The sequence below is a fragment of the Brachyhypopomus gauderio genome, chromosome 1 (assembly GCF_052324685.1).
Source record: "Brachyhypopomus gauderio isolate BG-103 chromosome 1, BGAUD_0.2, whole genome shotgun sequence".
Lineage (NCBI taxonomy): Eukaryota > Metazoa > Chordata > Actinopteri > Gymnotiformes > Hypopomidae > Brachyhypopomus > Brachyhypopomus gauderio.
The window spans coordinates 20943797-20968891 of NC_135211.1; the positions used below are offsets into that span (position 1 = coordinate 20943797).

The following is a 25095-nucleotide window of genomic DNA, read 5'->3' on the forward strand; positions in this document are numbered from 1 at the left end:
CAGTAATGCATGTTTACAGTGGATCATATGAAAGAAAGATCACACTCCGACCAGGGGAGCCGTCACTAGAATAGCTAAAATTCAGGTATCGCTTGATTCCCAGCAACCCCCTCAAAGCAAAACATCACGCTATAGGCCGCGGAGTAGTGTTCGTTAGGATGACTGGCATTTTATTAGCTTTGTAAACTTTTAAGAAAATACATCGTTACCATTTTCCTGCTGAACACAAACTTCTCAAAGGTCATTTGATTGGGAAAATATAGACAGTTGTTTTGATCACAAATTCTCAAAAAGCACTCAACTTTAAGGTGGCAAAATTACTACAACACACTTCCATGGGTTCATTTACACATCCACACAGTTTAACACTTTAAACTCCCAGGAAAGCTTACTCAACCAGACCATCCTGAATTCATTCATTCTGTGCTTCAGCATTTTATACTGTATACATGAGTGTATCTGTATTAACTAAAAGGGTGTCTGTAACCTCACAATTGTAACTGCTGATTAAGTGTCCAATCAGTGGTTACAGAGGCCAAGACACTGGAATAGAGAGAGAGAGAGAGAGAGAGAGAGAGAGAGAGAGAGAGAGAGAGAGATATATATATATATATATATATATATATATATATGGGGGACCTGAAAGAAAAGATGAGATATATATATATATGGAGGAGCAGAAAGAAAGGATTAGAGAGAGAGAGAGAGAGAGAGATGAGCGCCACAGGAAGGAGAGGTAGAAACTGAGACATGAGATGATCAGCATGTGGTAAACAGATTAAAAAACAAACAAATCGAAATAAATCAACACAATGGTTCATCCCGCCTTTTAACAACACTGGCATTTGTAATACTTTTCGGAGCTGAGTATTGGTATGTGTATAGAGCTGTTGTCAGGATGCAGCCGAGCGGGTGTTAGCAGTAAGGGGTGTGCAGAGTCTGGCACCGGCAGGTGCTCTGCAGCGGATTTCACCTCTATGCTCCAAGCGAGCGTCAGCTAGAAAGCTCAGCACGGTGGTTAAATAAGCAGAAGTAACAGGCCAGCAAGGACAAGTCAGGAAGAAGTGCGCACTACCATTATGTCTCAAAGACCAGGATGCCAAGTCTACAGGAGCACACTACTGCATGTACCCTGCATGTAGGGAGAATGCTGCTGTTTGATCGCTTAGATGAAGAGATTGTTGAACAGTGGAGGATGTGGTAGTCAGAGCTCCAATTCTAGAGGTACATTTTTTTATATTTGGGCTTCAGGACGGCCCCTGTGGAGCACCACCATGAGCCATCAAATCTAGAGTCTACCTTCTTCCCATTTTGTAGCAAAGGGAGTTATTAAGGGCTTTGGCACATCATGATCCATCTTTCCAAGGGAACTCACTGGAGTGAGCATCAGGCACCAAGCCCCTAGTTCCTGCTGACCTCTGGAAACTCTTTATAAATTTGCTGCACTATAAGTTTGTCCATCTGTCTAGCCGAGGAGGAGTCTTTGTCCTCTCCGGGGTCATCCTCCTCTCCCAGAATCCTTTGCAGGGCAGCCTGCAAGTCAGATAAACGGTGCTGGTGCTGCATGTAATCAGTGGAACGCATGATAGCGTGCATCAGAGAAAGGTACTCCATCCTCAGCTGGGGGGAGGTAGAGAGATGGAGATGGATGGAGAAAGAGAGGGAGAAAATGTGTGTGTCAGAAGGATACTCTAAATATAATTAGCTACCTGTCATTAGACCATATCCATAAGAGGTTTCTAATTACACTGTGAATAAAAGTAAATATCACTGTGATAATAAAGTACATAAATGGAGTGTGTGATACAACCTTATCCCCAGGAGAGAGATCTGATATCTGTCGTACAGCGATGTCGATCATCACCATCATATCAGTGTGGTAGAAGATACATGCAGAGTCATGACTGGCAAAAATGTCCTGCAGAAACTTCAGCACGGAGTGAGGTGCAGGGGGAACATGTTTAAAGATGCACACAGGGTCTTCTGTATGAAAGACATTGAGCAAGAGTGAAGACATGTCCAAGAACAACGGCTCCAGTCATAAATGTATTTGTGTACGTGTGTGTACATTCACATGTGTGCAAGTATGTATGGGCATGTGTGCGTGTATAACCTCCTCTGTTGAGTAGCAGTAGAATCTTCTCTGAGAGAATCTTCACATTGTGTCTCTTTATCAAAGTCTGCATCACCATGTTATTTTCTGGCACTGACACACACACACACCTCACTTAAATCAAGCAAACAGCAAAAAAGCCGAACATGTATACAGATTAAGGATACAGTGTGTTTAAGACGTTTAATAGATTTCCTCTCCGTGTACCTGTAAGGTGCAGATTGAAAGCCAACAGCAGGTTGACACACAGGTCAGGCAGCTGCTCAGTGGCATCAGAAGGAAGACCATCCTCAATCACGTCCAAGAGGAACTGCACAAAGTCAGTGTTCAGGTGGTCTGTGAGCAGAGGGGATGGGAGAGTCATTCAGTCATCTAAAGAAGAACAGTCTTCTCTTAATACATCCACTGCGTTAAAATCTGACAGTATAGAACTCATCTTTTAGTTTATGGTTCAGCATCAGTGTGTGTGTGTGTGTGTCACCAGGTCCTGGGAGGTCCTACCATAATGGCGGTAGGGCACCTGCTCTCCCATAGAGAAGATCATGGACAACACAAGTGCTGTGTAACACATCTTCTGATGCTCTGCAGAATAAATGACCACAAACTCTTAACTTACATGAAAAAAAACACCTCAAGTCAGCTGAGGTTACTCAATGCATCACACTGTTTAATGCATAGAGAAATCCTGTTCCTGGGTCATGGAGTTGTGTTGAAGGTGTTCAAATGTGTTCCTATTATCAATGTGTGAGTTACAGACACAACTCTATTTCTGAGTGAGTTCATCGTGTTCCAGACAATATTCTGTTTGCGGGATCAGTGGGTTTTTGTTAAAGCTGTTCCTTTGTTCATGTGTGAGAGGGTTGTGTTCCAGATGTTAAACTGTTCCAGGGTCAGTGAGTTGTGCTGAAGGTGCTCACCCTGCACATCATTCTGCAGGTCTCTGGCCAGCTCCATGGGTAGGATGGAGTTAAGAAGGGTGGATATGAGAGCAGCATCAAGACCGCACATCGCCCCAAACACCTGGAGCAGGAGCAGCCTCAGGGACACCCTGTGCTCCTGCAGAACACACTCTCACTTATCACTCCTGCAGAACACACTCTCTCACTTATCACTCCTGCAGAACACTCTCTCTTATCACTCCTGCAGAACAGTTATCACTCCTGCAGAACACACTCTCACTTATCACTCCTGCAGAATACTCTCTCACTTATCACTCCTGCAGAAAACACACATGCACTAATACCTTACAGCACTTAATACATACTATATAATTAGATGTAGGGCAGGAAGCAGTGTAGCCAGTGTGTGTGTGAAGGGTGTGTATTGCGGATCTGTGACTGTAGTGTTGTACTGAATGTGTGTATTGTGACTTGTTCACCATCTGGTAGTAGGAGACAAGCGACAGGACAGGCTCTGACTGATTGGCCTTACACATCCTCTTGCACACCTCCGGGTCTGCATCAGTCTGACAGCACGCACGCGCGCGCACACAAACACACACACACACACACACACACACACACACACACACACACACACACACACACACACAAGAATGAAAGACAATCCAGCTAAGCGGTAGTGAAACTAAGGGTTAATATAGATCGGTAGCTGACGCTCGCTTGGAGCTTAGAGCTGTAGCTGTTAAAATACTTTAGGGTCATTCCATGTCAAATCAACCAAAATTTAGATTGACCATCTCAGAATCCCTTCAAACTTTCCCCATTTGTAGGCAGATATGTTTCATGGAAAAATCCAAAGTATTTCTGTTCCATGTTCAATATTTCAAGAGTTACAGCTGTTTTTGTAACCCCCCCTCAGACGCATATTTTGTGAAAGTAGCTAAATGGCAATATTTGAATGTGAATATCTCTAAAACTATTACAGCTAGAAGGCTGAAATTTTATTTTATGTTTAGAAACTTGTATACTTGTAATTTATGTACTTTATGTAGTGCTGTAAGTTGTACTCATGGATGGAGTATAAGAAGGCTGATCTATGTTTTGTGTTTCAAAGTACTTCCAGTGGCAATGTTGAAGTAATAATTAAGTTGCCTGTATGTGGTCAGGCAGTTTTTAGTGTGTGTGTGCGCACGTGAAAGTCTGTGTGTACCGCCGTGTCTCTCTCACCAGTATCTGCAGGAGCTCTTGCAGATAACATGCTATGAGAGCATGGTCCTCATACAGAGCCCAGCTACGCTGTTGAGCATCGTCACGGTGACGGGCTAGATCAGCAAAAATCACCTCCAAGCGCTGCTCGTCATGACACACCTGTCCCCGTGGCAACGCTGCACCCATGTCCTGTGGGAAGTGAGGAGGGATAGCATCAAAACACTAACACTAAATATTATATATAAATTATTATATAATATTATATAATAAATTATTATATAATAAATATAGCATTCCTTCCAAATATTCCAAAACTCCTTTTGGAGCACTTAGAAATCTGAATTTCCACATTCTGAGTAACATAAAGCTAATATATTAACTGGTAAATCAAAACCAATCTCAGACATACACTTGAGGTTAATTGCACACCAACATTCATTAGTGTAACTGCTAAAGTGTGTTAAGATGTCCGATGCTAACCTTGTGAGGGGAGTGTTTAGCTGTCTGATGCTAACCTTGTGAGGGGAGTGTTTAGCTGTCTGATGCTAACCTTGTGAGGGGAGTGTTTAGCTGTCTGATGCTAACCTTGTGAGGGGAGTGTTTAGCTGTCTGATGCTAACCTTGTGAGGGGAGTGTTTAGCTGTCCGATGCTAACCTTGTGAGGGGAGTGTTTAGCTGTCCGATGCTAACCTTGTGAGGGGAGTGTTTAGCTGTCTGATGCTAACCTTGTGAGGGGAGTGTTTAGCTGTCTGATGCTAACCTTGTGAGGGGAGTGTTTAGCTGTCTGATGCTAACCTTGTGAGGGGAGTGTTTAGCTGTCTGATGCTAACCTTGTGAGGGGAGTGTTTAGCTGTCTGATGCTAACCTTGTGAGGGGAGTGTTTAGCTGTCTGATGCTAACCTTGCTCTCGACCAGGGAAAGCAGCACCTGCTCCAGATCAGAGGCTGCTTTAGGAATGGTAGCCTGTAGGTGTCCAACAACCACACCCACAGCAACACGTGACATATCATAACTAAGGCCAGTGTTCTTCCTTACTAGCTCAATCAGCTCTGCCCCTGTCGTCATGGGGACAGATATTGAATGGGTGGGACTGCTGGTAGAGCTGGTAGAAACAGGTGGTGTGGCCAATGGGAATTCTGCTTCTGACTGGTCCTCAGTAGCAGGTTGTGGCGTGATTGACTGAAGCTGGGGTTGAGGGGCTGGATCATTTTTAGATGCTGGTTGTAGTTTAGGGAGAGAAGATGAGGTCTCAGATGGGGGAGGGGGTGGGGCCTTGGCACGGCTTGGCACAGGAGGCGGGGTGCTGCCAGCACTGGGAAGGCTGACATCAGAAGAAATGATGGAGCGGGTGGAGCCAGATTTTGAGGACATGGAGGAGGTGGAGCTGACAGAAGCAGATGGAGCTCTATAGACAGTGAGATCAGGGCTATGGCTGAGGTCAGGGGGGGTCACACTGACCGGCACCTCAGGATCTGTTGACAAAGAGAGGGAGAGAGAGAGAGAGATAATCACTTGCAGTCTGAAGTACATAACAAAGGTGAAAGTGCCATGACTAACAGGCTCTATGAGATATAATACAATAGTACAATACAGTGCATATTGAACACATTTGAGCAGTAAAGACTAAGCTTAGAGCTGTGTAGTGTTAGCACTGTGATTCTGCCCAGGTACCAGAAGGTCAGTACTGCCAGGAGATCAAGGTCAGTACTGCCCCTGCAGTGAGGAGCCTCACTGTAGCACTAGATTGCATAGGACCAGAAAGACATCACACGCCGTTATCTAGCACAGTGCAGAAGGATCAGTATTGATATGGATCTGTAAGGATCAGTATCAATAGGGATCAGTATCATTACGAGCTTTCTGGCTGGTCAGAGTAGGGAAGCAAGGATCAAGGAAGACAGGGCCCTTTATACATGTGGGAGGACCAACTCTGAGTGCAGTGGGCAGAGCAGGAGGAGGACGAGTGCGTACCTGGGCATCGGCTCTCCCTGCACTTCTCTGGAGGGGGAGGGGTTATGGGAGCTGCTCGACGGGCCTGAGGAGGCACCTGCACATTAAAATTATTTAAACTCTCATCTCATCTTATTTTACATCAGCTAATATATCCCACAAGAGACGAGAGAGACTTGTTAAACCACCAGATTAGAGAACACGTGTTATCTGCCATACCTGATAAAGTCCTGGCACATTCTCCGCGTTATCTGCAATCGGCTCGCTGTCCTGGCAGCTGTAAGCTCGGCTAAGACCATTGAGGGGCTGGGTGGTGTGACTTAGTGACAGTTCACTAGTGGAGGTTGGGATGCCCTGTTTGTGAGTGGAAGGAATTGGACTACGGCGAGATAGTGTCTCTTTCCTGTGGTGGATCAGCTTTCTGTGGGACAGGGTAGAAGACAGCAAAACACAAACACATCGTCATACACACACCTACACCCACACAAAAAGGCTACAAGAATTCTCTAATATATTTGTATTTTTTTATTTTTTATTTTATTTCTAAAATTTTTTTTTAATTTCTACCTTGTTGTCTTGCAATGTTATAGCTAGAGACAGCTAAAGAGAGACAGCTTAAGACAACTAAAGAGAGTGAGAGAGCTAAAGAGAGACAGACAGCTAAAGAGAGCACAAGATCTCTCCTAAAATGTACGATGCTAATTGCAACCACAGGCACGTGGGCTAGAGAAGCAGAACATTTTGGCTATGCTCATGTGGTTGAAAGTAACCAAGCAGCGTGCGCGTGTGCGCGTGTGCCTGTAATCTGCTCCGACTCACTGCAGCACTTCTCTTTGCTCCAGGTTGTATCTTCCTCCATTCTTCATGGCCACATTGTGGATGCCCTCAATGGCTCTGTCGATGGACTGCAACACCTCATCATGCTCTGGAGCCTAGATAGAGAGAGAGGTGAACTTAGGTTTGTTTACCTTTGAAATATTCAAATTCCTGCCCTAACGTCACAGAGGGTGTGTCTGCGTTTTGGAAAGAAATGCACACATGCTCATCTCAACAAAACCAACCGGTTTCAGAGGTGAATATTAGCCTAGCAGACATGAAACCGGCCGGCTACAATAAACAACGCACCCTCCGTGAAAGCGAAGACAATCTAGCACCGCGTTAAACACACGCATGCATATGCGCTGTCTCGAACTGTATTCAGCCTCGTCTATTTAGGCGCGACAGTGCATCACACCCGCTGCGAGCCATCATCACTACCACAACTGTATTCTTATTTCTACTCGTGTGTGTATTATGGAGCATAACGGAGTGGCACGTGTGAAGTTACTGCACGCGCTATACTGGTGTCACAAAGCAATCAAGGAGCAAATGAGCAAATGATCAAATGAGCACTGGCGGCAGTGAGCGGACCTCTTCTTATTCTGGGCGCGTGGGCGCCACACACGGGGCTCTAATTAGCACAGCGCGTGGGACACGGAGGGACACGGAGATCTTTCTGCATGACCACAGCGGGGTCCGCTACTTTGCTCGTTTCCTTGGCCGGTATTTAACTCTGTGTTGCAACGTGGTAACCTCACCAGCCAGAAGAGCTTTGAAGAGTATCAATCCCGCTACATCCTCTGAGCGTGCTCAAATAAAGGGCAATGTTTTTATTCATGAGCTAAATAGTTTTAAAACTCTGTCATGAGATTAAGATAAGCTATATGTCCGGCGTTCTAGTTCATTCTATAACAGTTATCTGGAAGTTGCTGTCCATTAATTAGTATTATTTTTGTGTCCCTTGGTTCCATACGTCGTGTGCCTTGTAACAGATCGCCTCCTATCTCAAGTATCGTTGAATTATCGCCCTAAATGCTAAAGTTGGGTTATATCCAACGGTGTGAAAATGCAGAGAGGAAAATGGACTGAAGTTATGAGTAATCACACCGTGTTCTTTTGAAGACTATGACAGATGGATTTCACGCTTTGTGTACACTATGTTAAGTAGGTGCCCCGTTTGGTAAGAACTTTCATTTATGTTAACACGTCTAGATCAATTGGTTAGTTATTAGCTGCCCTCGGTATGGTTTAATTCTGTGACGCAGGTTCATATCGCAGTACCCAGTTATGTCCTCCTGTTACGGGTCACTAAAGTGGACACCCTGCATAAGATCCGTAATGACAAAACTCCGCATTTTGCGATCTGGTTGGTACCGATACACCCCCGAGAGAGGGCCAATCTAAATTGTAATAAATGGATTATTCAAATTTTCTAATAAATTGATTATTCGAATAATATATTCCCTTAACAACATAATGTAGATACATTGTCCTGGTCACGGAATTTAATGGTACTTCAGTTCGTTCGAGATCCGCACGATGACGGTGAAAATCTCCAGGCGCATTGGCATACAGCAGCTTGCCTGCTTGGCGGAACGCGGTCTCCGTCGGTCCAAAATAGCACGCGAAACCAAACCCAATAATTTCCGTACTCGATAACAATAAAATGCACAAAAAAGGATTTATGAAATGTGAGACAGGCCGGCTTTTTGTGCTTATCACAAAAACAGATTTTGATTGTGGACGCTAGCTAGTTTACCTGGATTTTCTCGACGTATGAGGCGGGTATGTACCCGGTCTCGCCGGAGCTGCACAGAGAACCGAGCCACCAGTGCTTGTTACTGCGCTCCAATATTATGAAGCTTTCTCCAGCCGCGAAATGCACCGAGTTGGGCTCCGTGGATTTGAAAGCATACAGGGACCTATACATAGTTTTTGTCCTTTCAGCCGAGTTCCAGTTCGTCACTCCTCAACCTACATGTGCATGACCTTCCCAAAAGTCACGACGGTTTTAAATCTCCTTCCCTTACTCAAAAGACGTGAAACGTGCGCAATGGGAAACCATTCTCTGTCCAGAAAACGCTGGCTAACAACTTCTCTAGAGCCCGTCCCGTAAACACAGCAGGGGGCGCGCACGCAGGGTGTCACTCACGGGCACGCCCCTGTGGTATCTAGGCAAAATAGTCGATTGCGGAAATATTGGGACGTATAAGGTCTACAGCGTGCTTTCTGAAGTAAAAATGTATCAGTTAGGTGAACCAAGAACCAGGGAATTTTGTTGATAGCCATTAAAAGTGAGAATAGCTTATGTCAGTATGACTATATATATATATATATATATTTACAGTGTACAAGTAGCTATCCGAAGTTAGCTAGTTAGTTAACTAGCTCATTTGATTAAACTTAAACCTTATAATCTTAAAACGGCTAAACGTAATTGTTTTCTATTTTCCAAGCATGTAACTTTTCTTTATCGGTAGTGCAGAGGTGAAATTCTGCAACCTAGTATTTTCATATTGGAAAGAAATAGTCTGACGTAAAAATATATCGAGCCAAGCTGTTATCGGTTGTTGACACCGGAAATGAGTGCAGCACAATATGCGTTCCTCCTTGTGCTGTCATGCTGTCTGGCTAACGTTGCTTGTTAAACTAGCACAAGATTGATCTGAGATGGCAGGTCAAACGTGTGTGAGATTATTTCTTCGCGAAAGTCAGTATGGCCTTCGCCTTGGTTCAAGAACGCTTCCATATATTGCAAGGTAGTATAAAATGTAAACTACAGATTCAAGCCTATTATGGGTTATCATCTCAGTGATGACCTTTTCATAGTGCGAAGTAAATCGCTTGTGGAAAAATGTTTTAAAAACGTAGCAGACATATGACGTGGCTGATGTTTGTGTAAACAGGAGGTTAAATTATATTGTACAACTATATATAAACCACATATTTTACAGCTGTCTAGATATGTGTGTTTTTGTGATTAAGCTTTGATTTAAAAATTTTTTGTTGTTTGTTTTGTGAAACGGGGTCCTGCAGTCCCTCACTTGCACGCAGCCACAAACTGGGTCCAGCAGATGACGAGATGTATCAGAAGACGTCACTTACGGTGATGCAGAAGGAGTCTGATGGAAGCCCCATGATCTACAGCTACAGCTCACGAGGGTTCAACGTCAACGGGAACAGGGTGTTTGGACCCTGCGCCGTTATGCCTCCAGCTATTCTGCAGTGGAACGTGAGCACAGACCGCAAACTACTGATTCACTGACACTTTATCTCAGGAGGTCAAATTATACCGCGCCTGTAAGTGCATTGTGTAGAGAAATTTCCATTAAAATTGAATGAAGTTATGAGAGAGACATTATCGCTACCTCTGCTGATGGCTACAGAATTGTTGCATCCTTATACATGAGAATGTCTCTGATGTCCCTCACAGGTGTCTAGCTATAAAGACATCACGGAAGACAGTCTGGCTCTCTTCCACTTGTTGGAACCCCATATAGGTAAGACCTCAAAGATGCTTAAGTAGATGATATTTCTGCTTTATGCTATTTAACCTGTCCTCACATATAACTTTCCACTGTGTGTGTGTGTGTGTGTGTGTGTGTGTGTGTGTAGAGATCCTTGTTTTGGGGACAGGGGCACACACTGAGCGTCTGGATCCCAGCATACTGTCTTTCATCAGGAAGAAGGGGATTGCTGTGGAGGTGCAGGACACGGTGCGGGCCCTCACCTACACATCACAACATCTCCTTCTCCTGCACATCACAACATCTCCTTCTCCTGCACAGCACAACATCTCCTTCTCCTGCACAGCACAACATCTCCTTCTCCTACACATCACAACATCTCCTTCTCCTGCACATCACAACATCTCCTTCTCCTGCACATCACAACATCTCCTTCTCCTGCACATCACAACATCTCCTTCTCCTGCACAGCACAACATCTCCTTCTCCTGCACAGCACAACATCTCCTTCTCCTGCACAGCACAACATCTCCTTCTCCTGCACAGCACAACATCTCCTTTTCTTACACAGCACAACATCTCCTTCTCCTGCACAGCACAACATCTCCTTCTCCTGCACAGCACAACATCTCCTTCTCCTACACATGACAACATCTCCTTCTCCTACACAGCACAACATCTCCTTCTCCTGCACAGCACAACATCTCCTTCTCCTGCACAGCACAACATCTCCTTCTCCTACACATCACAACATCTCCTTCTCCTGCACATCACAACATCTCCTTCTCCTGCACAGCACAACATCTCCTTCTCCTGCACAGCACAACATCTCCTTCTCCTGCACAGCACATCTCCTTTTCTTACACAGCACAACATCTCCTTCTCCTGCACAGCACAACATCTCCTTCTCCTGCACATCACAACATCTCCTTCTCCTACACAGCACAACATCTCCTTCTCCTACACAGCACAACATCTCCTTCTCCTACACAGCACAACATCTCCTTCTCCTACACAGCACAACATCTCCTTCTCCTGCACAGCACACCATCTCCTTCTCCTGCACAGCACACCATCTCCTTCTCCTACACAGCACAACATCTCCTTCTCCTACACAGCACAACATCTCCTTCTCCTACACAGCACAACATCTCCTTCTCCTACACAGCACAACATCTCCTTCTCCTACACAGCACAACATCTCCTTCTCCTACACAGCACAACATCTCCTTCTCCTACACAGCACAACATCTCCTTCTCCTGCACAGCACAACATCTCCTTCTCCTGCACAGCACAACATCTCCTTCTCCTGCACAGCACAACATCTCCTTCTCCTACACAGCACAACATCTCCTTCTCCTACACAGCACATCTCCTTTTCTTACACAGCACACCATCTCCTTCTCCTACACAGCACAACATCTCCTTCTCCTACACAGCACAACATCTCCTTTTCTTACACAGCACAACATCTCCTTCTCCTGCACATCACAACATCTCCTTCTCCTACACAGCACAACATCTTCTCTTACACAGCACATTTCCTTCTCCTACACAGCACAACATCTCCTTTTCTTACACAGCACAACATCATCTCCTACACAGCACAACATCTTCTCCTACACAGCACATGTTCTTCTCCTGCACAGCACAACTTCTTCCCTCAGGGGCTCATTTGCGATTGAAGCACATTTGTTTATTTGTATATTTAAATCTAGTTCTTCTTATGTGATCAGAAGCATTGTAAGGGAACTATTAATGTAGAAAGGAAAAAAATTGTAACTTTTTGGATTTAGGGAAGTCAGAAATGAAGTATATATTGTACATCATTACAAGAAAATACAAGTCAACAGTCTGATCATCAAGAACACATTCAGAATGTTTCCTGTTTTCCTTCTCAGCCAAACGCATGTGCCACCTTCAACTTCCTGGCCAGTGAGGGACGAATCACAGCTGCTGGACTGATCCCGCCTACTCCCCCTGTAGAATGACATCAGTCAGCTGATGTGTCACAATGTGACACAAACAGACTGTGTGTGTCACTGTAAAGTCTGGGACTAAAGTGCAGTGTGGGACTGTAGAATCCTCATTCTCAGTTTTCAGTTACTGTCTTATCAGTATGTCAACCATTGTGTAATATAACATTCATATTATAAACTTGCATTTTTGAGTAGCTGTGTGCTGGCGAGTCAGGTTTGTGGAAGATTTTTGTCCTGGTAGAAGGAGGACAGCGGAACCCGGGGGACAGCCGGAGGATGAGGGACGGCCGAGGGCCGGGGGTGGGGGACAGGGATTGTGGACAGGTCCACTAACGACATTATACATGCTAAATCAGGCTTTACAGGGAGAGCAAAAGAGAGAGAGTTTGAGAATCAGTCAAATGAATGTGAATGTCATTCTCATAATATGTATTACTGTATACCTGCATGTGAGTGTGTGGATGTGTGTATATGTAATCTCACAAGCAAGGACCTTTTATGTAGTGTACATAAACTTTATTAACCTTATCCACAGGCCAGCCACACAATCATTTATTCACTGCTCACTCACTCACTCACTCACTCACTCACTCACTCTGAGCCTGTTGTATATTCACATAACTGTAGTGTTTGTCCTTCAAGGAGCTCTTCTCTGTGACGGAGAGGAGACCCTCAGGAGATGGGGAGGGTTCTTAAACACAGTCATGGGATGGGCCATTGATCATTATTAAACACCATACACACTCCATGCTTGCAGTGCTCATGAATGGCTCACAAAAGAGTCTTTATTAGAGTTTTTGGGTAAGTTAATCTATCTAACATACATCATAACAGACAGCCATACCCAGAGAGGAATATGACATCAACTGCTACTCACTGGCCGAAACATTCAGAATAATAGTCAGATTAGCATCAGAGTTAAATTACATCAGGATGAAGAACCTCCAGGAGCAGGCTGGGGCTATGCCGTCATATTGGTTGCTATGGGATCACGTTGTTCTGGTTACGTCGTCTTCATCATCGAGAACGACCTCACTCTCTCTGCGGAAGTCCTCGAAGCTGAACTCTGATCCCGTCATGCGCCGGAATAGGTCATTAATGTCCTCGCACTCCATTTCAAAGTGTGCGGTGGCATCATACGAGCGAGACACAAAGATCTGAACCAAGAGAAGACAAAGCACAGTTCAGCCTTAAGGCCACCCAAACCGCTCCGTGAGCTGAGAACGCCAGAGAGAGAACTCCACAAGGGACACTGTTTATTGTCCATAAGATACGTCACAACAACTTTTGAGTTTGATCAGTATGATTAAAGTAGGGGAGGAGATGGAGTCAGACTGGAGTTCCTCCATCTGCTCTGCAAACATACTCATTCTCCAGCGTAGTTACGCTCAAAGGCAAAAATACTCAAGTGGTGCTGAACTGGCTGAAGATTAGATTTACCTGACTCCACCTTCCATCATCTATGGGGACCATCAAGTTGCTGATGGAGACGAACCTGCACACCAATGATACGACAGTTACGATATTAGAGCTCCTAACAGAATTAAAATATGACTGCTGAACAACCAAGATAATGCAAAGAGTTGTTTGTCTCTGCAGTCACACTCCTGATTCAGCATGAACACTAGAACATTTAAGGAAGATGTTAAGCTCCTTGTACTCAGTCCTTTCTCCCTGAGGGCTGGTTCCCTCACATTTCCACCCCACCTTTGGAAGTGAGGTGTGATGACACTTTGATGTCATTTGGAATTCGTAATCTGTGACTATAAAATCATGGACTGGATTTAAACCCAAGGTGCAATACTGTGTATCAGGGCACAAAAGGAATGCAGTGTAACGCTGTAGGACTAGAACATAATTCTCCTGTTCTACAGGAATCCACTTCCAACTAAAACACCACACAGATTCCTATGATTTACGGACGCATAGAGTTTGACTGGAGGCTCCTCTATAGCAGCAGTGTCCTGGAGGTCTACCACCCTGCTGAGGTTAATTCACACTGTGATCTAATATGCCTAATCCAGTTAATCAAGGCCTTCAGCAGTAGCCTAACATTACAGAGCCATGTGTGTTAGATTAGGTTGGCACTAATCTCTTCTGTGAGCAGATGTCCAGGACTTCTGTCTGGATGCTCTAGAGTCTAGACTGTTGTTCTGGGTGGGGTGGGTCTTACTTCTGCTCAATGGGCTCCAGAAGAGACAAGCCCAGCTGCACCTCTTTTTCTGGGTTGCTGGTCTCGATGGTTGTGCTCACCACAGCGATGTATTTCCCATCTGGGGCTACATTATGAGCGTAGGAGACCATACATATGTAGATATCTGCAGAATGTGAGGGAGCAGTAGAACTGACCTTTAATTAAGTGAAAAACAACTGCAGCACCAAAACAAAAATATGATTTTCTGTCCTTTGCTACCATACAGAGGCACAGGTTCTGTTACAGAAGAACACAGCAAGGGTTCATATCACAGCAACACACGTACTTCCTGTGTTCATTGCTTGTAGATATAAAGGTGCATTTATGTCTACTAGCTTCGTATTTGCATGTGTAATTTGGAAAGCCACGATGACATCCATCATCACCTCCATTAAAATGACCAGAAAGAAAGAGTTTTCAACCCGGATCTGGGACATGCCTGTGCTGCTTCCTGTACCTGATTTCCTGTTGACCTGTGACAGCGGTATTATGATGTGGCATGAGCTGGCGTCGTCTGTGTTTCTGATTGGGTGGTTCAGCAGGCAGATGACCCGTATTGCGCGGCCGACCTTCTTCACACGGCTGGGCGCGTAGCTGGGCTCACACAGCAGCTGCTTGCAGTGGAATGTCTGCTCCAGATTCGTCCCATGGAATAAGCAAAATGAAACAAAGCTAATTTAGACTGATGTACTTGCTCTGTAAATCTAACTGGAAATAGCAGTTTGTGTGACATAGGTTGTGAAGGGACGCTTATGTAGCAGCTGTATAATTCAGAGCCTTGAGCTCAGACCTACAGATACTGTCTGTGTACCATTATGGTCAGTGTTGTTTGTACAGTGAGTTGTTTGTACTGTTCGTCCATGTCATCCCGTAACTCACCTCTCCCTGGACCTTTACCGCCCTCACTCTACCATTCTCCATGACGATGTCATCCACCTGCTGATTCAACATGTATGTGACCCCATTCACAGCACTTAATCTGCCAGACACACACACACACACACACACACTGCACCTCAGTGACCCCATGTTTTTATGCATTCTGACATAATGAAATTACCATTTTGTAAGAGTTACTTATATATAATTCTGCAGTTGTTTAGCACAATCTAGACATGTTTAAAAATCTCATTTCAATGACGGTTAAAAGTCTGATGACTTCTGTTCCTTCAATTCCGTTTTTTGGAGAATCAGGCTCTCTTCACAGATCTAGCAGGGTCCATGTGTCATTGTGTAACTTGTGACAGCAAGTCCTAAGGCTTTTTCACAACAGGTTTGGCCAAATCCTTTTCAGTTATTTTAGCTCACTCCAGAAATTCACACTTATGACCTTTTATCTTTGTGAATTTATAATTATTTATTTTGAATAGGTCATTATGAAATCCACACAAGGAAATCCTTTCTGACCAATCAGAAAATGTCTAATTACCCATAACCACCACTGGCAACCAGACATTTCAGTGAAAAGGTGGTAGTGTTGAAGGGTGGTATTACTGAAGGCGTGGTTGTGTTGAAGGGGTGGTTGTGTTGAAGGGGTGGTAGTACTGAAGGGTGGTTGTGTTGAAGGAGTTGTAGTACTGAAGGGTGGTTGTGTTGAAGGGGTGGTAGTGCTGAAGATGTGGTTGTGTTGAAGGAGTTGTAGTACTGAAGATGTGGTTGTGTTGAAGGGGTGGTAGTGCTGAAGATGTGGTTGTGTTGAAGGAGTTGTAGTACTGAAGGGTGGTTGTGTTGAAGGGGTGGTTGTGTTGAAGATGTGGTTGTGTTGAAGGAGTTGTAGTACTGAAGGGTGGTTGTGTTGAAGGGGTGGTAGTACTGAAGGGTGGTTGTGTTGAAGGGGTGGTAGTGCTGAAGTGTGGTTGTGTTGAAGGGGTGGTTGTGTTGAAAGGGTGGTTGTGTTGAAGGGGTGGTAGTACTGAAGGGTGGTTGTGTTGAAGGGGTGGTAGTGCTGAAGGGTGGTTGTGTTGAAGGGGTGGTTGTGTTGAAAGGGTGGTTGTGTTGAAGGGGTGGTAGTGCTGAAGGGTGGTTGTGTTGAAGGGGTGTTAGTGCTGAAGATGTGGTTGTGTTGAAGGGGTGGTAGTGCTGAAGGGTGGTTGTGTTGAAGGGGTGGTAGTGCTGAAGGGTGGTTGTGTTGAAGGGGTGGTTGTGTTGAAAGGGTGGTTGTGTTGAAGGGGTGGTTGTGTTGAAGGGGTGGTTGTGTTGAAAGGGTGGTTGTGTTGAAGATGTGGTTGTGTTGAAGGGGTGGTAGTGCTGAAGATGTGGTTGTGTTGAAGGAGTTGTAGTACTGAAGATGTGGTTGTGTTGAAGGGGTGGTAGTGCTGAAGATGTGGTTGTGTTGAAGGAGTTGTAGTACTGAAGGGTGGTTGTGTTGAAGGGGTGGTTGTGTTGAAGATGTGGTTGTGTTGAAGGAGTTGTAGTACTGAAGGGTGGTTGTGTTGAAGGGGTGGTAGTACTGAAGGGTGGTTGTGTTGAAGGGGTGGTAGTGCTGAAGTGTGGTTGTGTTGAAGGGGTGGTTGTGTTGAAAGGGTGGTTGTGTTGAAGGGGTGGTAGTACTGAAGGGTGGTTGTGTTGAAGGGGTGGTAGTGCTGAAGGGTGGTTGTGTTGAAGGGGTGGTTGTGTTGAAAGGGTGGTTGTGTTGAAGGGGTGGTAGTGCTGAAGGGTGGTTGTGTTGAAGGGGTGTTAGTGCTGAAGATGTGGTTGTGTTGAAGGGGTGGTAGTGCTGAAGGGTGGTTGTGTTGAAGGGGTGGTAGTGCTGAAGGGTGGTTGTGTTGAAGGGGTGGTTGTGTTGAAAGGGTGGTTGTGTTGAAGGGGTGGTTGTGTTGAAGGGGTGGTTGTGTTGAAAGGGTGGTTGTGTTGAAGATGTGGTTGTGTTGAAGGGGTGGTTGTGTTGAAAGGGTGGTTGTGTTGAAGGGGTGGTAGTGCTGAAGGGTGGACTGTGGTTGAGCAGAGATAAGGAGGTACTGAACCTGGCAAAGCCCTGGGGCAGCTCCCCCAGCCCATACAGGGGATAGAGGTAAGGACTGTTGCCATAGCGAGCCAGAGACTCTGCATACAGTTTGATTCTCTTGATGGTCTGCAGGTATGGCTGATCCAGGTAACTACAGAAGAACAGATACATTACAGTAATATGTTGACATAGACACAGAACACTACTTCTAGATTAATTCATTAGTTTGCAAAATGCTTGCATTTTTGTTAGCAACATTGGCTCTGTAGCTCTAATTCACTAATAAAGAAACTAAATCTAGACACCAAACGTGTGTGTGTGTGTGTGTGTGTGTGTGTGTGTGTGTATACTAACTCATCACTGCAGTGCAGACCCAGGCCATGTCCTGTGAACTCCACTACATCACAGCCCAGATCAAAATGGTGGAACACCTCCCTCATGGTGGTTCTATTCGGGTTCATGTCCTGGTAGGTCCTGGGGTCATGCTCCTCAAAGTTCAGAATGAACAGGAGCAGTTTCCGAAATCTCCGCTTGTCAAACATGCCCATCAAATCTGCACCCATTCCAGATCTGATCACAACATTCTAGATCTGATCACAACATTCTAGAACTGATCATAACATTCTGTTTTTAAAAATTTTGTTTGTGAAGGTTTAATGCATCATTTAGCAATGGTTTGCAGATTATAGGATTCAACTGCACATTATTGTATGCCCCCCATTAATCCCACAAAACACATATACTGTCAAACTGATACACATCAATCCGTCTTCCAAATGTAAATGTCTTCCAAATGTAAATATTACAGTAAAAACCATCCCCTCCCCGTAACACTGGAGCCAAAGTGTCGCTAATGACAGTCGATATGTGGCACAGCTGGGACTGAAACCTCAGCAGCACCTGTAAGGTGGCCCTCTGTCCTGCTGTCATAGGCCTGTTTTATAACAGCATGCAGTGTTCACACCATTAGCTGTGTGTGTACTGTGGTACCTCTTCTGTGTACCTGAACTGTGTGTTTCTGCCTCTGTAACAGGAAGTTTGTGCACTTTTCCGCCTTTGTACATGTAACTGCCCTCCACCACTTTAAAATCCAAATATTGTGTCACCTCCGTACACAGCAGCATCTTCACCAGCTGACCTGTAAAGTTATGGCAAGACACAGTCATGATGCTACGAATGAACTAGAGACCACATCACTGACACTGACACTACTTATGAACTAGACAGCTCACAACCACATCACTGACACTACTTATGAACTAGACAGCTCACAACCACATCACTGACACTACTTATGAACTAGACAGCTCACAACCACATCACTGACACTGACACTACTTACGAGTACAACAGCCTCTCACCGTTGGACAGCAGGAATTTGGGGATGAGGTCAACACTCCATTCTTTGCCACACCCCATTCCGTGAGGATGGCCAGGGACCCGAAACCTCTTGTAGAGCTGTTCAACAACACACATGGCTGAGAAACGAAAACCAGAGACATACTGGACAATGCATGTATGTTGTGGGTATGTATATATACACACATGTGTATGCAGTATATATGTTTTAAGATAAAATACTATACCTATCCCCCATAAAGATAGCCACTGAAATGTGTGCATGCATGTGTGTATGTGTGAATGGGGGGAGGGGGGTGTAGCAAACCTCCTCCAGATGGGAGATGGAGACACTCTCTCCTCCGTAGTAGGGGTTCCGGTCAATGTGTAGAACTTTTTTCCCACATGTGGACAGTAAGCCAGAGAGGATGCATTCCTGTGGGGGGAGGGGGGGATAATATGTGTTGGATTATGTCTTAATCCCTCACAGTGTACGCTGGGACTCTGAGGTAATCTGGGCACTATAGCTTCTTTAAGATCCATGTCCATTAATGATGGATCATTAAAACAAAGGTTCTAAATATTTACATAAACATAAAGACAAATAAAACACTATGATTTAGTCATTTTAATGGACAAATAAATATATATTTTTAGAAATAGCCGATAACATTTTGGTAAGCCAGGACAGTTACATTAGAAAGTATATGATATACTTTGTCTCGGACTGTATGCTAAACCCAAGCACTTTGTAATTCCTTTTAAAAGCAGTGATCCGCTATCTTGAAGATGGCCAGTCTACTTATGTCACTGGAGGTGAAGGCCAGTCACGGAAAAAAATTCTTACCTTGAGTCCCGTGCCCAGAACGATCACGTCAAATTCTGCCATCCTAAGAACGGTCTGCCTCGGCCCCACGCCCGGTGCAGTCCTCTACCTGTCCCAGGTGAAGGCTGCAAGTGTGCGGTATACGCTCGTCACCGTGCTAGCCTATTATATGAGCCCTTAAGACATAATCCTCTCAGTGCAAACTCAGATAGAGAAGCCCTTTGTAATAATATGTGATACATATATATATATTTTAATACTCTGTATATTACTGTAATAACCTATACTACCTCAATAATCTGTATATTACATTTATCTGTAAATCATCTGTATAGTACATTCATAATCTTCATAAAACCTCATATTACACCTGTAACTGTATATTTTTCCCTATATAGCATGCATAATCTGTATATTAACCCATATCCTGTATATATATATACATTTCTATTTCTATTTTTAACATATTTATATTCTGAATAAGCACTTCTGGATGGATGCAAACTGCATTTCGTTGCTTTGTACCTGTGACATATGCAATGACAATAAAGTTGAATCTATCTATCTATCTATACGCTGCCATTTCCATAAAACTGTCTCGATATTTTTAAAGTAACATATATGTAAGTTCTCTCTTTATTGCACCAAAGAAAATATGTTGTTTCAGAACCGAGGAACTGGGTTTGCCAGTACAGGTATTTAGTAGGCTATGCAATGATGTGTTCTACTAAACAGAAATGTATTGGTCAGGCTGGCAATTGACGTGACTTGTGTGTGACTACATTTCCCGGAAGGCATAGAGCCTTTTCACTCGATGAGTCATAGAACGCGTCGAAATTAAATTTTACGAGCTGTGCCTTTTTGCAGATAATTTAAATTCTATAACATTTTCATCAGTTATTACACGCAGTTGCTGCATATGCTATTTAAATCGTTAAGGTGTCTGGATTGTGGACAAGGAAGATCTTTTTGGTCACAAAGTTTTCCTTTTTAGAATAAGAAATACTTTTGGCCGTGTTCTAAATTAAACCATGACGGTACCAGTAAGTTAGATTTTATTATTGTACTTTCACTTACAGTGTGCCTAGGCCAACGTATATGTCTACGATATATCTGATGTGAAGTTTCATTGAATTTACACGCATCTTTTCCTTTAACTAGCCAAATGCTTGTGTCGTTCCGTAGCATGTAGCTGTGTGATCTAATGCGGAACGATACACTTAGGGCACTTCTACAGAATTGGTGTTTGGAATTATTTGTAGATAGACAAATCTTGAGCCACCTTACAATACAACTTTAGAAACGTAACATTATTACAGATACAATGTGTGATTTAATTTGATATAAATGTTCAAGACGAGGTTGTGTTCTAGACTTCACTCAGTAATGAAACATTTTCTAGTCGTTGCTTAGTTTACGTCTTCTCTCTGGCGCGGTTCTGCCGCGTTTAGTTTTCAGGACCGGATGGCCGGGACCAACACTCGCGCGCCCACACCCAGAGCACGCCCGGGTTCCTCGAGCGCCTCGGCGAGACAACCGGGGGGATGCTGGTGGGAGTCGCGTTGTTTTCCCTCTCCTTCTACGTGCTGTTCACCAACGAGGTTAGACGTCATTTTTCTGATTTCCTGTTCCATTTCTGTGATGCGGTCCTCTGTATGTGTGTAAGGTATTTTTAAAACCACACCCTTCATTCTCATTTCTCATTGTAGGGCAGGGCAATACGCACAGCCTCCTCTCTAGATGAGGGTCTGTCCCAGGTCGTCTCCCTGCATCGAGACACTTACATGGACCCCCAGAACAACAATCGCCTTGTTCACCTGTCTGCTCCCCTGCGCACAGCCCAGGTATAGGAACTTCAGGGGACTGCAATCGTGTACCTGATCTGTAATAGAAAAAGTGTTCAGGTCAATATAAATGGCTAGTTAACAAATAGGACTATCTGCCTCCCCCTTTAATCCCTCTCTCTCTTTCCCTCGCTCTCTCCTTTTCTGTCTTCAGCCTTTATATGATCCAAACTACAAAATAGCTGTTCAGGCCGTGAAACTGAAGAGGAATGTGGAGATGTATCAGTGGGTGGAATATCAGGACACCAAGTAGGTGAAGTCAGACCCAACACCTGCGTCATCCCAGTACAATCGCCCAGCATAATCCCAGTACAATCGCCCAGCATAATCCCAGTACAATCGCCCAGCATAATCCCAGTATAATCGCCCAGCATAATCCCAGTATAATCACCCAGTCTCAATCTTTGGATGTCCCTTCACTTGCCAAGCACATTCCTTAGAAGGGTTGTTTAAAGGTTGTGTAAGAGTTGTCCTGCTCTTTCACAATTTCCCCACTGGCTCCAACACGTATCATTCTTTACACTGTATTAAGGTAAATTATAGACTTCTGGAGACTCTGAACAGTGGCGTACATTAACTTAAACACAGCGTTAGCTGTATTCATCTTGCTTCTGCTGTCATATATCAGCGTTGATGTTAACCATGGAAACGAGTCAACCTGAAGTCCCCCTGCACCCTTGATACATCTACAGACAAGCAGCGTTGCAGATTTGACTTGATGCCACTCGCCTCTTTGATAAATGGCACAGAAAGTTTGTTCAAATTTCCCTTTGAGTTTGAAGGGAAGTTGAGTTGAGAACGTTGAGTTTGCACTCTAAGTGATGTCATGTTTGCTCTCCATGAACAGGGAATACAAAGATGGGGATGAAACTAAAACAGAGACCACATATACCTACAGTGAGTCCTGAAGATCACTTTATAGAGCAGCATCCCCAACAGGCCATGTGGGAGTTGTATTTAGAACCATCTGCTATTCATGCTCTCTCTGTGTTAGATACGGAGTGGAAATCGGAGGTGGTCAGCAGCAGACATTTTGATCAAGAGATCGGCCACATCAATCCCAGGTGTAGTAGTTATCCCAGTGGTACCTGCCTGCACACACACACAATCATGCACATGCACACACATGTACAAACACGCATGCATATGCACACGCATGCACACACAAGCATGCATATTTATTCACACGCATGTGCTCAAGTTCAGCTCATAGAACAAGGTACTGGCGATCCTGAGTATGATTCCCAGGGAGCACACATGCAGTTATTCTGAGAAAATCTATTGCTCTGCATAAGAGTGTCTGATGAGTGTTGAAAATGGAAATGTTTGGTATGTTTCACAGTGCCATGGCAGTGGAGAGTGTAACAGTAGTTGCCCCTGAGGTCTGGGTTGGACATTTTTTCCTCTCCAAAGGTTTTTATGTTACATTTACATTTGCCCCTGTTGGCTTTGGCCAAATATACCGAACAATTACAGTTCCTAGCAGACCAGGGTCATGAAGTCAGTGCTTTGCTGTTCTTGTCAGAATGGCCCTGTAATGCATCACATTCTCTCTCTAGGACTGATTGATAAGATCAATAATTTCCAGACTCTGAGTCTAGGAGGACTTCCTTTTACTGACCCCTTTTTGACCGTGTATGAAAATCATTTCTACCACACTGGCAACCCACGGAGACCAGAGGTCAACACACACACACATACATACATACACACACACACACACACACACACACACACACACACACAGTTCCTTGCATGGTAGCACTCAAAACACATACCACATACACAGCCTTACACACATCATAAATTATTCTCATACTCTGCTGATGCTTGCTGTAACTAAAGTGCTGGTGGTTTATTTATGTCTGTGTGTCTGCGTGTGCAGGTTGGAGATGTGCGTGTAAGTTTTTCTTATGCTGGACTCAGTGGTGAAGGTCTATTTCCTGGACCAGCTCAGCCAGTGAGTAACGTCAGTCTCCCAAAGTGACCACTGTCACCATCAGTCTTTCTGGCTCATCAAGTAAAAAAATTATTTGTGACCCATCAACTGACCAAGTCCAAGACTGCATTTTTATGAGACTTGTTTACATTTATAGCATCTTATGTAAATATATTTGAAACTGATCTCAGGTGAAGGAGATGAACTGAGGTGCAGTGTGTGTTGATATGTGTGCTTTCATAGTAGATCCCTTTATTTTTGTGATCCAACGTGTCTGTCTGTATATATGAGGAGTCAAACATATTTGTGCTTGTGCAGGTGAGCGTGGTGGCCATGCAGAGGGACGATAAACTGATGCCTTTTAGGACCCGGTCAGGGGATATGCTGGAGATCCTCTACCTGGAAGAGCTCACTGCTGAGGTAAGGGGTGCGTCTGGGAGACCTCACTGCTGTGTAGCATTAACTAGAACAGTGGTTCTCACACTCTGTGGACCTCCCTGTGGAGATAATGGTGCTGTTCGCTATCTGGTATGTTTGGCTGTTTGGTATCTGCCTAACTTATCAATTGCAGGAGTCTACCCCTACTTATAATCTCAAAACCTCTTCTTCCACACACGAGTGTGTTCAGCTCTTTTGCTGCTCCTTTTTGGGCTGTGTACAGTACATTTGGAACCGTGTGTGTGTGTGTGTGTGTGTGTGTGTTTAGGAGGTCTTTGCAAGAGAACATCAGCTCAATAACATGAAAACGTGGGCTCTGAGAGGAGCTGGCTGGCTCCTCATGTTCCTTGGCATAAGTCTGACCACACGCATCGTGTACACTCTGGGTAAAACACACACACACACACACACACACACATTGTGTACACTCTGGGTAAAACACACACACACACACACACACACACACACACATCGTGTACACTCTGGGTGAAATACACACACACACACACTGTGTTGCAGTAGTGAATGTTCTTTTTTGCATTGAGTTACACCTTCATATTTAGCTGTAAACAATGCATATTGTGAAAATTGCAGTGAATTAATCTATACTTCTACAGTCCATTACATCTTCTTGTAGTAGTGTCAGTGTCTTCTTGAGTTTGTATGTAAAGCAACTGTTTGCTATGTGTATAAAGTGTGTGTGAAATGGTTGTTTGGTGTGCACGTTGGTGTACATATGTCTTATGTCACTTTCTCTGCAGTGGACTGGGTTCCAGTCCTGAGAGAGCTGGTCTCTGTGGGGCTGAAGATCTTTGCTGTCTGTGTGTCCTGCTGTCTCTCACTCCTTACTATTGCTACTGGATGGCTCTTCTACCGCCCCCTGCTGGCAGGGCTGATAGGAGCGCTCGCCCTGGTCCCCATCCTCATTGCCCGGTCAGGAGCACTTACGAAAAAACAGCAATGACTCCCAAAGAGCCGGGCAGTGGTGTAATTAACTCAGATTTGTCCTGTGTAAACATTGTCTGCTGTCCTTGCTGGTTTCCTTACTGGACGTTCAGGCTTTGGGGTTCAGGTGATCTGGCTGACCATCAGATCCTGCTTTGGTGAGCCATGTATGGTTGGCCCTCCAGCC

General features: G+C 44.5%; 4 protein-coding genes across 8 annotated transcripts; 2 read left to right on the plus strand and 2 right to left on the minus strand.

Moving 5' to 3' along the window:
* Positions 1–144: 144 nt before the first annotated feature.
* Positions 145–9130, minus strand: nckipsd (NCK interacting protein with SH3 domain). 2 transcript variants are annotated; one of them, XM_077001917.1, is made up of 13 exons: positions 8753–9130; positions 6994–7106; positions 6394–6595; positions 6196–6259; positions 5125–5696; positions 4243–4413; positions 3492–3578; positions 3031–3169; positions 2615–2695; positions 2321–2449; positions 2114–2206; positions 1811–1983; positions 145–1620 (listed from the first exon to the last, which is right to left on the minus strand). In XM_077001917.1, the coding sequence occupies exons 1-13, from the start codon at positions 8921–8923 to the stop codon at positions 1402–1404; spliced, it is 2214 nt and encodes a 737-aa protein (XP_076858032.1). In that variant the 5' UTR covers positions 8924–9130; the 3' UTR covers positions 145–1401. The 2 variants fall into 2 exon arrangements, with proteins under 2 accessions (XP_076858032.1, XP_076858023.1); XM_077001908.1 differs by having other exon boundaries at positions 6196–6271; positions 8753–9129.
* ndufaf3 (NADH:ubiquinone oxidoreductase complex assembly factor) lies at positions 7579–12968 on the plus strand. Of its 4 annotated transcripts, none has more exons than XM_077001968.1 (5): positions 7579–7687; positions 10030–10225; positions 10427–10493; positions 10609–10709; positions 12363–12968. In XM_077001968.1, exons 1-5 carry the CDS (start codon positions 7674–7676, stop codon positions 12450–12452), a joined length of 468 nt encoding a protein of 155 aa, XP_076858083.1. In that variant the 5' UTR covers positions 7579–7673; the 3' UTR covers positions 12453–12968. The 4 variants fall into 4 exon arrangements, with proteins under 4 accessions (XP_076858083.1, XP_076858074.1, XP_076858092.1 ...); XM_077001959.1 differs by lacking the exon at positions 7579–7687 and adding an exon at positions 7795–8173; XM_077001977.1 differs by lacking the exon at positions 7579–7687 and adding an exon at positions 9169–9287.
* A 257-nt stretch (positions 12969–13225) lies between these two features.
* LOC143512081 (rab GDP dissociation inhibitor beta) lies at positions 13226–19805 on the minus strand. Its single transcript, XM_077001989.1, has 11 exons — positions 19764–19805; positions 19245–19352; positions 18940–19036; positions 18582–18716; positions 17933–18131; positions 17598–17729; positions 15514–15613; positions 15092–15263; positions 14614–14758; positions 13881–13935; positions 13226–13597 (listed from the first exon to the last, which is right to left on the minus strand). Exons 1-11 carry the CDS (start codon positions 19803–19805, stop codon positions 13430–13432), a joined length of 1353 nt encoding a protein of 450 aa, XP_076858104.1. The 3' UTR covers positions 13226–13429.
* Positions 19806–20541: 736 nt separating this feature from the next.
* On the plus strand, positions 20542–25077 carry tmem43 (transmembrane protein 43). The gene is made up of 12 exons (XM_077002001.1): positions 20542–20785; positions 21194–21343; positions 21452–21586; positions 21741–21835; positions 22434–22483; positions 22581–22650; positions 22929–22999; positions 23146–23267; positions 23472–23546; positions 23844–23945; positions 24232–24349; positions 24725–25077. The coding sequence occupies exons 1-12, from the start codon at positions 20774–20776 to the stop codon at positions 24925–24927; spliced, it is 1203 nt and encodes a 400-aa protein (XP_076858116.1). The 5' UTR covers positions 20542–20773; the 3' UTR covers positions 24928–25077.
* The last annotated feature ends 18 nt before the right edge of the window (positions 25078–25095 follow it).

What these genes read in the sequence shown, in the direction of transcription:
- tmem43 (XM_077002001.1), top strand. An exon ending in CTCCCCTGCGCACAGCCCAG is followed by an intron (nt 21,587 to 21,740) that starts GTATAGGAACTT and finishes TTCTGTCTTCAG; the next exon opens with CCTTTATATGATCCAAACTA. An exon ending in TTCCTGGACCAGCTCAGCCA is followed by an intron (nt 23,547 to 23,843) that starts GTGAGTAACGTC and finishes GTGCTTGTGCAG; the next exon opens with GTGAGCGTGGTGGCCATGCA.
- ndufaf3 (XM_077001952.1), top strand. Translation starts at nt 9,664, where the DNA reads ATGGCAGGTCAAACGTGTGTGAGATTATTTCTTCGCGAAAGTCAGTAT. An exon ending in CTTGTTGGAACCCCATATAG is followed by an intron (nt 10,494 to 10,608) that starts GTAAGACCTCAA and finishes GTGTGTGTGTAG; the next exon opens with AGATCCTTGTTTTGGGGACA. An exon ending in CTGTGGAGGTGCAGGACACG is followed by an intron (nt 10,710 to 12,362) that starts GTGCGGGCCCTC and finishes TTTCCTTCTCAG; the next exon opens with CCAAACGCATGTGCCACCTT.
- LOC143512081 (XM_077001989.1), bottom strand. Translation starts at nt 19,805, where the DNA reads ATGGCAGAATTTGACGTGATCGTTCTGGGCACGGGACTCAAG. An exon ending in CGGTAAAGGTCCAGGGAGAG is followed by an intron (nt 15,264 to 15,513) that starts GTGAGTTACGGG and finishes AATCTGGAGCAG; the next exon opens with ACATTCCACTGCAAGCAGCT. An exon ending in ACAGGTCAACAGGAAATCAG is followed by an intron (nt 14,759 to 15,091) that starts GTACAGGAAGCA and finishes CACATTCTGCAG; the next exon opens with ATATCTACATATGTATGGTC.
- nckipsd (XM_077001908.1), bottom strand. Translation starts at nt 8,923, where the DNA reads ATGTATAGGTCCCTGTATGCTTTCAAATCCACGGAGCCCAACTCGGTG. An exon ending in TTTCCCTGGTCGAGAGCAAG is followed by an intron (nt 4,414 to 5,124) that starts GTTAGCATCAGA and finishes CACTTCCCACAG; the next exon opens with GACATGGGTGCAGCGTTGCC. An exon ending in AAGAGCTCCTGCAGATACTG is followed by an intron (nt 3,579 to 4,242) that starts GTGAGAGAGACA and finishes GCGTGCTGTCAG; the next exon opens with ACTGATGCAGACCCGGAGGT.